The following is a 13365-nucleotide window of genomic DNA, read 5'->3' as shown; positions in this document are numbered from 1 at the left end:
CTCATAAACCACAAGAACACAAGAACCTGAGCAGAGATCAAGATTAGAATGCTTAACCAATGGAGCCACCCAAGTATCCTTAAATATGTATGTTTTATATATATGTTTGTATAAAAACATATACATATACATACATAAGCATTTAAAGTACTCTGTTGGCTGCTTCTTGGAAAGTTTATTGTCTTTCAGGCTATAAAAGTTTATTGTATAAAGTAGAACATGAAGAATGTCCCTGTTCTTTTATTTATTTATTTTTATTTTTGAAAAAGAGAGCACAAGTGGGGAAGGGGCAGAGAGAGAGGGAGACAGAAGATCTGAAGCGGGCTGTGCGCTAATAGCAGAGAGCCCAGTGTGGAGCTTGAACTCATGAACCATGAAAATGGCCTGAGCCGAAGCTGGACGCTCAACCAACTGAACCACCCAGGCACCCCAGAATGTCCCTGTTCTCTTGAAGTTCAGACAAAGAAACCCTCTGGATTATCTGACAAAGTTTCTTTGTTTGTAGATTCCTCTCTTTGGTGCTAAGACTATTGGTCGGAGAAGTCCTGATGGACCAGTGTTGAGCAAAGCTGAATTTGTTGAGAAAGTTCGTCAGAGTAACCAGGCCTGTCATGATGGAGATTTTCATACAGCTATTGTTCTGTACAATGAAGCCCTGGCTGTTGACCCTCAGAACTGCATCTTATACAGCAATAGATCTGCAGCCTATATGAAAATCCAGCAGTATGACAAGGCACTGGACGATGCAATCAAAGCTCGACTTCTCAATCCAAAATGGCCAAAGGTAGAAATTTCATTTACTTTTACAGACACTTTTGTGCTGACTTCTTATTTTAATGTAACATTTTATTGAATTTGCAGTTATTAATATTTTAATACTCTGTACTTCAGCAAAATGTTGAATGGCCTCATTGAGCTGGTATGCTAGTGAATGGCTTCCCTTTTTATGCTTTAGAACAATGCTCTCCATGTTCAGGTTTAATTCTTTTCCTATATGTTTGAAATTTGAAATTTTTTTCCACTCAGCTTCTTGATAGGATACATTTTAGTCATTTATATAGGTTTCCACATCTCCTTTTTACACAGATGTTTTAGATGGAGATTTTTTCTTTGAATTTAAAAGAATTAATTTTATTTCCTGTCATTCACTGCTTGTTTTCAGAATGGTCTTTAATCAGAAAAACATTTTTTCCTAATACATCATTTTAATTATCTATGTTCCCTTGAATACATTAAGGTTTGAATGATCCTTGTTTTCTAAATACTTTATTTTCAGTGTGCCTGTTCACTGTCTAAACCCTATTTCATTTTAGAAAAGATTTCTTAAGATGTACCGACGTGTTTATGAGATATTTTTTATTGACCCACAAAACCATTTGATCCCATTCTTGGCTTTCAATTGTATTAACAAAGGTTAATGGATATTTGCTAGAGATTTAAAAAATATTCTTACTGTCTTATTAATGCTGTAGTCATATTAATTTATACTCTAACTGTGGTAGGTGCTTTTGGCCTCCTTCAGTGGAATTTCCAGTATTGCTGCTGCCTCATGAATTGTTTAGTATTTTGTAATTCCCTAGAGGAGTTCTTTTGTAACTATAATTACTGTTAATTAAACAAAATCTATTTTTAAAATTGTTATATGACACCACTTGGGAGTTAGAATGCTGTTTTCAAAGGACAGACCCAGGTTCAAATTCCTTCTCTTTGGTTAATGGCTTTTTCTTGTATGGCTTTCCAAAAATTTCTTAACCTCTCTAGGGTTAAGAAAGATAAATGGGATAATAATACCGACCTTGTGAGGCTATTTAAGAGTCAGAGATAATTTGCTACTTGTACATAGTATGTGTTTGATAGATAATAGCTATGATTGTGACATTTTTATTCAAGATACAAATAAGTAAATTATTCTAGCAAAGCTTGGCATGTGTCTTCTCTTTCTCTTTTGCTTCTTCTTTTAAACCTGTGGTTGATTGCAGTGAGCCTGATAAGTAGCTTAATATTCAAATTAAGTATCTCTATTCTTCCTTTTTTGGATTCACTTATTTTGTGTCCTTCCCTATATTTGTGAACATTTTTAAACTTTTATCTTCTTCCTTTTTCTATCATTCTGCTTTCTTTTGTCAACCTCTTGGATTTAGCGTGCGCACGTACACACACACACACACACTAGCTGAAAAAGGTGCATTATTATGAATAGAAAAGAAAAAAATCAACATTTTAAGGTAATTTTATAAAGTTTTAGTCTAATGTTTTTCCCTTTATGATAAGTAAACTTGTATTTTTACCATTTGCATTAATATTTCAGCTCCATATTTGGCTTCAAGAAGAACTAAGGAATATTTAGAATTATATAAAATGTAAATTAGTTTTTATTTTTGAAATCTTATACAATGTGATTCATAATAAAATTAACTTATAAAGAAATTTCCACTACTGTATAAATTCTTTCCATTTCATAAAACTTTATTTTATACTTATTTTTTCTAGGAATATACTTAAAATATAAAAGAAGGCTCAGTTGTGTTGTTTTGTTGTGAAGATATATCTATTTAAATTTTATCAATTTGTTTTTCTTTGTTGAAAAGACTATCCTTTCTCCATTGAATCATCTTTGGTGCCTTTGTCATAAATCATTTGAGCATAAAAGTGTGAGGCTATTATTGGTCTATTTTGACTTTTCTAACTTTTTTATTAAAATCTTTTTGACTTTCAAAGTCTTTTTCTGAAATGTCATTATTGTCTAGTTTGATTAGGGAAAACATAAATTCCAATTTCTTTTCTTAATTATTTTTAAAAAATTTATTTTAATGTTTTATATATTTCTGAGAGAGAGAGAGACAGCGTGAGCAGGGGAGGATCAGAGAGAAAGTGAGACACAGAATCTAAAACAGGCTCCAAGCTCTGAACTGTCAGCACAGAGCCTGATGCTGGGCTTGAACCCACGAACCGTGAGATCATGACCCAAGCCGAAGTTGGACACTTAACCAACTGAGCCACCCAGGCTCCCCATCCAATTTCTATCTGTCTCTATGGTAGTTAAAAAAAGTTTTTTTTTGGTTTATTTTTTAGAGCGAGTATGAGAGCTCTAGAGTGAGAGAGAGAGCATGAGCAGGGGAGGGTCAGAGAAAGAGGGAGACACAGAAACCAAAACAGGCTCCAGGCTCTGACCCAGCTGTCAGCTCAGAGCCTGACACGGGGCTCGAACCCATGAACCGTGAGCTCATGACCTGAGCTGAAGTCGTACACTTAACCGACTGAGGCACCGTGGCGCCCCTCTATGGTAATTTTTTATGTAAACATCCCAGGACTCCAGAGATTGAGTAGTCTTTTTATTTATCTCTATTTTGTCTGAATGAGAAATGATTTTGGTGTGTTATGGAGTGCAAAAGGGATATAAACAAAGCACTATAAAAGCCTCCCAAAAAGAATAAACCCAGTGTTATTACCAAATGATAGTTATCCCTAACTGCCTCTTAGCTGTTGTCTGTTTATATTCATTCCTTTTTTTTTAAATGTTTTATTTATTTCTAGGAGAGAGAGAGAGAGACAGCGTGATCAGGGGAGGGTCAGAGAGAGAGAGGGAGTCACAGACTGAAACAGGCTCCAGGCTCTGAGCTGGCAGTCAGCACAGAGCCCGACGCGGGGCCCAAACCCACGAACCGCGAGATCATGACCTAAGCGAAAGTCGGACGCTTAACCGACTAAGCCACCCAGGCGCCCCTATATTCATTCTTTTTGTGTCCTGTTTAAGAAATATTTATCTGACTCAGGATTATAAAGTTTTTCTTAGGTTTTCTTCTAGAATTTTTATAGTTTTTACCTTCAGGTCTTTGATTCATATCAAGTAAATTTTGCAGTATGTTGTGAGGTAGGGGTCAAGATTTATTATTATCTTTTTCAATACAGATAACCATGTTCCAGCAACATTTGTTGAAAAGACTATCCTTTCCTCATTGAATTAACTTTGATGCCTTTGTCACAAATCATTTGACCATAAAAATACGGTGCTATTATTGGTCTCTCTATTTTGTTCCATTGACCTGTCTATCCATCCTATGCCTTAACTGCACTGTCTTGATTACTATAGCTTCATTGTAAGTCTTGACATCAGATATTGTGAGTTTTCCATCTTTTTTTTTTATGTTGATTTAATTTGAGAGAGAGAGAGAATGCATGTTTGAGTTGGGGAGGTGTAGAGAGAGAGGGAGAAAGAATCCCAAGCAAGTTCCTTGCTGTCAGCTTGTAGCCCCATGCAGGGCTTGATCTCATGAACTGTGAGATCATGACATGAGCCAAAATCAAAAGTCAGACGTTTAAGCAACTAAGCCATCTGGGCTCCCCTGAGTCTTTCATCTTTCTTCTTTTTCTAGGTTGTTTTTGCTGTTGTCTTTGTTTTTTGTTGTCTTTGCATTTTTATATAAGTTATGAAATCAGATTATCAATTTCTTCACAAAGCCTCCTGGGAAATTAATTGGATTGTATTGAACTTTTAGAGCAGTTTGGAGAGAATTGCCATCTTAACTTTGTTCAGTCTTCAAATCCGTAAACATGGTGTCTGTTCCCATTTCTTTAGTCCTTTCATTTTTCCTTTGCAGTCTTTTGTAGTTTTTAGTGTTCAGTTCTTGTACATATTTTATTAAATTTATTCCTAAGTGTTTTGTTTTTTGATGCTCTTGTAAATTGATTTAAAATTTTTTATTTTCTATTTTTTCATTGGTAGTCTATAGAAATGGAATGTATTTTTGTATTTTGTGTCATGTGACCCTGTTGAATTCACTATTAAGTTCTAGTGGGGATTTTTGCAGATGTCTTAGGATGTTTTCTGCACACGATCATATAACCTGTAAGTAATGACAGTTTTTTGTTTTTTTTTTTTGCATATGCTTTTTATTTCTTTCTCATGATCCATTGTACCTGTTAGGGTATCCAGTCTAATTCTGAATAGAAATGTTGAGAGGAAACTTCCTTTAGTCATTCTTAATCTTAATGGGAAGACATTGAACTTTTTTTTGTTGAGAATGATGTCCTTAATCTGGTGGAGGATGTTCCGTTCAATTTCTTTTATGTCTGAGTGTTGGCTTTTGTCATTTTTCTTCAATTATTGAAATTATAAAATTATAATTTTTTCTCATTTAGTCTGTTAATATGGTAAATTAAATTGATTTTGTTTTTGGAATATTAAGCCAAGATTGCATTCCATGGGATAAATACCACCTAGTTATTATGTCTTAATCCCTTTATATATTGTTGGTTTGCTAAAATTTTGTTAAGAGTTTTCATCTTTATGAAGGACATTGATCTATGTTTTTTTTTTCTGATGATGTCTTTGATTTTGGTATCAGAGTGATACTGGCTTCATACAATGAGTTGTGAAGTGTTCTTTTTTTTTAATATTTAAACATTTTTTTAATGTTTTATTTATTTTTGAGAGAGAGAGAGAGATTGAGAGAGACAGTGTGAGCAGGGGAGGGTCAGAGAGAGAGAGGGACACAGAATCCAAAGCAGGCTTCAGGCTCTGAGCTGCCAGCACAGAGCCCAACGCGGGACTCGAACCACGAACCATGAGAGCATGACCTGAGCCGAAGCCGGATGCTCAACCAACTGAGCCACCCAGGCACCCTGTAGTGTTCTCTCTTCTTGTATTTTTTGAAAGAGTTTTTGTTGGATTGTCATTATTTCTTCCTTAAATATTTGGTAGAATTTATCAATTAAGCCATAATTGCATGGGGTTTTCTTTGTGGGAAGGTTTTATTTTTATTTATTTTTAATTTAAAGTTTATTTATTTTGAGAGGTGGGGAGGGGGAGAGAAAGGGAAAGAAAGAATCCCAAGCAGGCTGCACGCTATGAGCACAGAGCCTGATGCCAGTCCTGACCCCATGGACCTCAAGATCAATACCTTAGCCGAGATCAGGAGTCAGACACCCAACTCACTGAGCCACCCAGATGCCTGTGTGGGAAAGTTTTAATTATGCATTCAGTTTCTGTGATTGATAAAAGACCATTCAAGTTTTCTGGATTCTTCTTAGTTTGGTATTTTGTTTGTCTAACTTAATTTTTACATTTAATTTGGGTTGCATATTTATTGGTATAAATTTATTGATAACAGTCCCTTACTATTCTTTTAATTTCTGTAGGATATTTAGTGATGTCCTTTCTTTCATTCTGGATATTAATTTGATATTAATTAATTTCTCTCTTTTATCTCATTAGTCTGCTTAGAGATTTATCAATTTTATTCATCTTTCTAATCAGCTATTAATTTGATTATCAATATTATTGTACATTTTCTCTTCATCAATTTCTGCCCTTTATTATTTCCTTCTAATTATCTTACATTTAATTTGCTCTCTTTCTTCCTTTTTTCTATTTTTAAATGTATTATTTATTTTTGAGAGGGAGACCGAGTGTGAGTGTTGGAGGGTCAGAGAGAGCAGGAGACACAGAATTTGAAGCAGGCTCCACGCTTTGAGCTGTCAGCACAGAGCCTGATGCGGGGTGCGAACCCAAGAACAGTGAGATCATGACCTAAGGCTAAGTGTTGTTTTATTTATTTTTGAGAGAGAGCTAGGGAGTGAGCCGGGGAGGGGCAGAGAGAGAGAGAGAGGGAGACACAGAATCCAAAGCGGGCTCCAGGCCCCAAGGTTTCAGCACAGAGTCTGACAAGGGGCTCAAACTCTATTCACTCTCCAGTGCTTTCAGATAGGTTCTTTTTTTATCTCCATTTTATCTCCATTTTGTAGTTGTTTTCTGTGTGGGAGTGGCTTCACTAGAATCTTGCTCAGTAGTTAGTGGAAACAGAAGTGATGTCCTCACAGTGATCTAAGGTTCCTCATGTTCAGTGGATCCCAACCAAGTCATCTTGCCTCCTTAGGCCAAGTGGCTTTCTTGATGTTCTCGAGTTTTCTTTTTAGGGTCATTGTTCCTAGTTACTAGTCTTATTCATTTACAATATTTATTTGTTTCCTTTTTCATTTATTCATCAAATCGGTCAATAACCCTTCTGCATTCTTTCTTATATGTATTCCGTATATATCTTAGTCCAGGTTATTATAGTTTCATTCTTATTTTGTTGTGAATTTTTTCATTGTAACAATATTCTAATGAAAAACTTTCTGTTATTCCATATTTCCAAGTGATCTGATATTCAATACTCAGTACAAGTGGTTATATTTCCCCCTTTATTACTTTCTACTGTGATGACAAACCTCTTCTTCTTATTGGTCCAGTCTTTTCCTTTTTCTTCTTCCTTCCTGTTTATGCCAAGGGCTAAGTTTGTCTAGTTCCATTCTCATCTTTCCTAAAAGCTGAATTGAGTTTCTGTGAATATGATAGTCATTTTGCTAATTTCCATTAATTATTTATATCTTTATATACATGTTACTTGAGTGTATCTGAGTCTTTTTTTTTTTTTTTTAATTTTTTAATGTTTTATTTATTTCTAGGAGAGAGAGACAGCGTGAGCAGGGGAGGGTCAGAGAGAGAGGNTTTAATGTTTTATTTATTTCTAGGAGAGAGAGACAGCGTGAGCAGGGGAGGGTCAGAGAGAGAGGGAGTCACAGACTGAAACAGGCTCCAGGCTCTGAGCTGGCAGTCAGCACAGAGCCCGACGCGGGGCTCGAACCCATGAACCGTAAGATCATGACCTAAGCGAAAGTCGGACGCTTAACCGACTAAGCCACCCAGGCGCCCCAGTACACTGTGATTTAAAATGTTAGAAACACTGAGAATTTGTTTTGTGTTTTTGTAAAAAAAATTATTGTAGTTATTTGAATAGTTCTTGTTGCTTTCTTCTTGTCCTGTAACTTACAATACAGAGTATCTTATCTGTGCCTTGGCGAATTGTCATACTACTTTCTAGTTTGGGTCAGCTTCTAAAACGTTAATCTTTACTGTGAAGTATCTCTGAGCATTTCTGCAGTTACAGTAATTTTGCCAGCATCATATTCTCTGGAACATTTGTAGCCTTTTGGTCACAACCACTTTCCTCATTTATGTTGACAAGTTCATCCTCACTAAGTTCTTCCAACTGGACCTCTTCAACAGTGGCTGTGTCAACATCCCATGGTCCACTGTTTCTTCTATAACTCCCTTTGTGTTTGAGCTTAATTTTACCTCCAGCATTATCACTCTTTATTTCTTTGCTGCACTCATTTTTGTTCCTCAATTCTCCTTTTCCAAAACACAATTTTAGAAAATGTCCACATGGGTTTGTCACTGGGAGATAAAGTGGTGATACAACCACCTTTTTGCCGTTTCTGTGTAAGCTGAATAACAGATGTGCAGTGACCAGTCATCATACACTTTGAAACGAGTGATGTGATTGGTCACTAATCATGATACATATCTCTTAATTATATGTAGCAGTTGTAGACTGAAGAGCCAGTAGCGGAATTTGTACTTTATGCATTTACTCACAGTTAATATGCCATAGCAATTGAGGTTTAAATTGTGGTATTAGGGAATTGGTGTCATTTAACTGTGGTAACTGAAATTCATGTATATTGAAACAATACATATGTGAAGCAAGAACTGCTGGGTCTTTGGAGCTAAGTTTTTCTCTCCTTACACGTGGCTTCACCTCCATATGCCTCAGTGTTCCCATTTGTAAGTTGGGTTAACATCACAAACCTTGAAGGATTGTATTGAGGATTAAATAAAATAATGGTTTTATTTAGCAGAACATTTTTCACATATAGTTTTTTAAATATATTATGGTTATTAATGATGATTATCCTCATGGTGATATTTGTATTTAGACACACACAATTTTTAGTCAAAGTATCCAATTATTTTTTGACCGTTTTTCATCTCTTTATAATAATCTCAGTAGTCTTCTGAATCCTTCCAATTTTTACTGATTGTTTTTTAAAAAAGTGTGATGACAAAATAGGTAAAATATTCCATTAAGATCTATTTGTTGCAGAGGGAAAGGGAGGGATTATTTTTTGCCACATACAGAGGACATATGCTCTTTTGTATAGCTTATCAGATCCTAATGCTCTTTATTAAGTATGCTATATTTCATTGATTTCAATAAATATCTAATAGGCATTCACTACAGGCAACCATAGTTCGGCTTTCTTCTCCGATAATGGTATTTAGTTGATTGTCTCCTTTTTTAAATTTAGCATATTAATCTTTTTTCATTTTTTGGTATTTTATCTCTTTTCTATGATTTAAAAAAATGCATTGCTGATCTGTACTTGTATCCACTGGTTTTTGCTTTGTAGCAAATCACTCAAAAACAGTGACTTAAAATAACAACCATTTATTTAGCTTAGGATTCTGTATGCCAGCTGAGTGGCTTTTCCAGTCTGGGGTGATTTCTGCTGGGCTTGCTCGTGTGTTCAACTAGAGGTTTGCCTGATGGTCAGATCATTGAAGACAGTCTCACTCACATTTCTGAAAATCACTATGCTATTGGCCAGGAGAATAACAGTATCTGGGCCATGTGCCTCTCACCATCTTGCAGGTTTTTCTGAGCTTCTTCCCATGGCAACTGTAGGATTCCCCCAACTGCAAGAGAGTGGAAGCAGCAATGCACAAGCATTTTCTGAGCCTGTTTCTACCGAATATGCTTTTATCCTATTGGCCAGAGTAAGTCACATGGCCAAGCCCAGAACCATGTAGGATGGAGTTACCCAAGGGCATATATATAGAAAAGGAAGAATCTACAGTCATCCTTGTAATTTGCCCCAGTATTCTTTGTCAGTTAGATCATAACACCTAGTGTGGTACATATCATGTAACCTCCTTCCTAGAACATATCCCTCTTTAGTTTTTTGTATTTTGTTTTAACTTTTTTTTTTTTTTTTTCTAGGAGAGAGAGAGACAGCGTGAGCAGGGGAGGGTCAGAGAGAGAGAGAGAGGGAGTCAGTCACAGACTGAAACAGGCTCCAGGCTCTGAGCTGGCAGTCAGCACAGAGCCCGAAGCGGGGCTCGAACCCACGAACTGCGAGATCATGACCTAAGCGAAAGTTGGATGCTTAACCGACTAAGCCACCCAGGCGCCCCTTGTTTTAACTTTTTACCCTTGATTTTTCTGGTCTGGAATTTTCTTGAGTCACATATTTTCAGATAATTCTATTGTGAAGTAGTTTATATCATTTCAGTGTGAATTATGAGTTATAAAAATTGTTATATTCTTTAAGGGTACCATAGGAAAAGAAACCCAAAGGAATGCTAGATTTTTATATGGTGTAACTATATAAAAACTATATACAGAAAGTTCCACAGTGGGACTTTCCCATTAATTGTAAAGCACACCATAAATACCTTTTCTTTCTGTATGAATTTAAAGATCTTTTTATATTTTCTTTCATTGATTATACTCTTTTTATATTTTCATTCATTGATTTTACTTGATGACAGATAAAGCTCTTTTCATATTTTCATTCGTTCATTATACTTGATGACAGAATTCTATTATCCAGTTTAATTCTTTTTTTTTGTTTTTTTTTGTTTTTTTTGTTTTTTTTTTAACAAATAGTTTATTGTCAAATTAGTTTCCACATAACACTCAGTGCTCATCCCCACAAGTGTCCCCCTCCATGCCCAACCCCCCCTCCCCCCCACATCCATCAGTCCTCAGTTTTTGTCAGCATTCAAGAGTCTCTCATGGTTTGCCTCTCTCCCTTTCCCCCACCATTTCCGCCCTTCTTCTCCCCCTTGTTCCTCCGTCAAGTTCCTCCTAATCCTCCTATACGTGCAAACATATGATATTTGTCCTTCTCTGCCTGACTTATTTCGCTCAGCATAACACCCTCAAGGTCCATCCATGTTGCTACACATGGCCAGATTTCATTGTTTCTCATTGCCATGTAGTATTCCATGGTATAGATAAACCACATCTTCTTGATCCATTCATCTGTTGATGGACACTTAGGCTCTTTCCATGTTTTAGCTATTGTGGAGAGTGCTGCTATGAACATTGGGGTACATGTGCTCCTATGCCTCAGCATTTCTGTATCCCTTGGGTAAATTCCTAGCAGTGCTATTGCTGGGTCATAGGGGAGTTCTATTGTTAGTTTCCTGAGGAACCTCCACACTGTTTTCCAGAGGGGCTGTACCAGTTTACATTCCCACCAACAGTGTAGGAGGGTGCCCGTTTCTCCACATCCTCGCCAGCATCTAGAGTTCTCTGATTTGCTCATTTTAGCCACTCTGACTGGCGTGAGGTGGTATCTCAGTGTGGTTTTGATTTGTATTTCCCTGATGAGGAGGGATGCTGAGCATCGTTTCATGTGTCTGTTGGCCATCTGGATGTCCTCTTTGGAGAAGTGTCTGTTCATGTCTTCTGCCCATTTCTTCACTGGGTTGTTTGTTTTTCGGGCGTGTAGTTTGGTGAGTTCCTTATAGATTCTGGATATTAACCCTTTATCTGATATGTCATTTGCAACTATCTTTTCCCATTCCGTTGGTTGCCTATTAATTTTCTGGGTTGTTTCCTTGGCTGTGCAGAAGCTTTTAATCTTGATGAGGTCCCAACAGTTTATTTTTGCTCTTGATTCCCTTGCTTTTGGGGATGTGTCAAGTAAGAAGTTGCTGCGGTGGAGGTCAAGGAGGTTGTTTCCTGCTTTCTCCTCTAGGGTGTTGATAGTTTCCTGTCTCACGTTCAGGTCCTTTATCCATTTTGAGTTGATTTTTGTGCATGGTGTGAGAAAATGATCTAGTTTCATTCTTCTGCATGTTGCTGTCCAGTTCTCCCAACACCATCTGTTAAAAAGGCTGTCTTTTTTCCATTGGATATTCTTTCCTGCTTTGTCAAAGATCAGTTGGCTGTATACTTTTGGGTCCACTTCTGAGTTCTCAATTCTGTTCCATTGGTCTATGGGTCTGTTTTTGTGCCAATACCATACTGTCTTGAGGATGACAGCTTTGTAGTAGAGGCTGAAGTCTGGGATGGTGATACCTCCCGTTTTGGTTTTATTTTTCAGTATTACTTTGGCTATTCGGGGTCTTTTGTGGTTCCATACAAATTTTTGGATAGTTTGTTCTAGTTTTGAGAAGTATGCTGGTGCAATTTTGATTGGAATTGCATTGAATGTGTAGAGTGCTTTAGGTAGTAATGACATCTTAACTATATTTATTCTTCCTATCCATGAGCATGGAATGTTTTTCCATTTCTTTGTGTCTTCTTCAATTTCCTTCATAAGTTTTCTATAGTTTTCATCATACAGATCTCTTGTATCCTTGGTTAGGTTTATTCCGAGGTATTTTATGGTTTTTTGTGCAATTGTGAATGGGATCAGTTTCTTGATTTCTCTTTCTGTTGCTTCATTATTGGTGTATAAAAATGCAACCGATTTCTGTACGTTGATTTTGTACCCTGCAACTTGGCTGAATTCTTGGATCAGTTCTAGTAGGCTTCTGGTGGAGTCTGTCGGGTTTTCTATGTAGAGTATCATGTCATCTGCGAAGAGTGAAAGTTTGACTTCCTCTTTGCCAATTCTGATGCCTTTGATTTCCTTTTGTTGTCTGATGGCTGATGCTAGGACTTCCAGCACTATGTTAAACAACAGTGGTGAGAGTGGACATCCCTGTCGTGTTCCTGATCTCAGGGGGAAAGCTCTCAGTTTTTCCCCGTTGAGGATGATGTTAGCTGAAGGCTTCTCATAGATGGCTTTGATGATGTTTAAGTAGGTTCCTTCTATCCCAACTTTCTCGAGAGTCTTTATTAAGAAGGGATGCTGTATTTTGTCAAATGCTTTTTCTGCATCTATTGACAGGATCATATGGTTTTTATCTTTTCTTTTATTGATATGATGGATCACATTGATTGATTTGCGAATGTTGAACCAGCCCTGTAACCCAGGAATGAATCCCACTTGATCTTGGTGGATGATTCTTTTGATATGCTGCTGGATTCGATTTGCAAGGATCTTGTTGAGAATTTTTGCATCCGTATTCATCAAGGATATTGGCCTATAGTTCTCTTTTTTTGCTGGATCTCTGTCTGGCTTGGGAATCAGAGTGATGCTGGCTTCATAAAATGAGTCCGGGAGTTTTCCTTCGACTTCTATTTTTTGGAATAGCTTGAGAAGAATTGGGATTAATTCTGTTTTAAATGTCTGGTAGAATTCCCCAGGGAAACCATCAGGTCCAGGGCTCTTATTTGTTGGGAGATTTTTGATCACTGATTCGATTTCTTCACTCGTTATGGGTCTGTTCAGGTTTTCTATTTCTTCCCGTGTGAATTTTGGTAGTGAGTGTGTGTTTAGGAATTTGTCCATTTCTTCTAAGTTGTCCAATTTGTTGGCATATAATTTTTCATAGTATTCCCTGATAATTGCTTGTATTTCTGAGGGGTTGGTTGTAATAAGTCCATTTTCATTCATAATTTTGTCTATTTGGGTGCTCTC

General features: G+C 36.8%; 1 protein-coding gene across 1 annotated transcript in view; it reads left to right on the top strand.

Moving 5' to 3' along the window:
- The first annotated feature begins 219 nt into the window (after positions 1-219).
- TTC28 (tetratricopeptide repeat domain 28) overlaps positions 220-13365 on the top strand; it is a 607700-nt gene continuing 594554 nt past the window's right edge. Inside the window, exons 1-2 of the mRNA XM_039225918.1 lie at positions 220-234; positions 506-784. Coding sequence (XP_039081849.1) covers positions 220-234; positions 506-784 — 294 coding nt within the window. The remainder of the gene's footprint in view (positions 235-505; positions 785-13365) is intronic.

Source organism: Hyaena hyaena, unplaced genomic scaffold, assembly GCF_003009895.1.
Source record: "Hyaena hyaena isolate Hyena2069 unplaced genomic scaffold, ASM300989v1 scaffold_19, whole genome shotgun sequence".
NCBI classification, from domain to species: Eukaryota; Metazoa; Chordata; class Mammalia; order Carnivora; family Hyaenidae; genus Hyaena; species Hyaena hyaena.
This window is presented reverse-complemented; position numbering and strand designations above follow the sequence as displayed.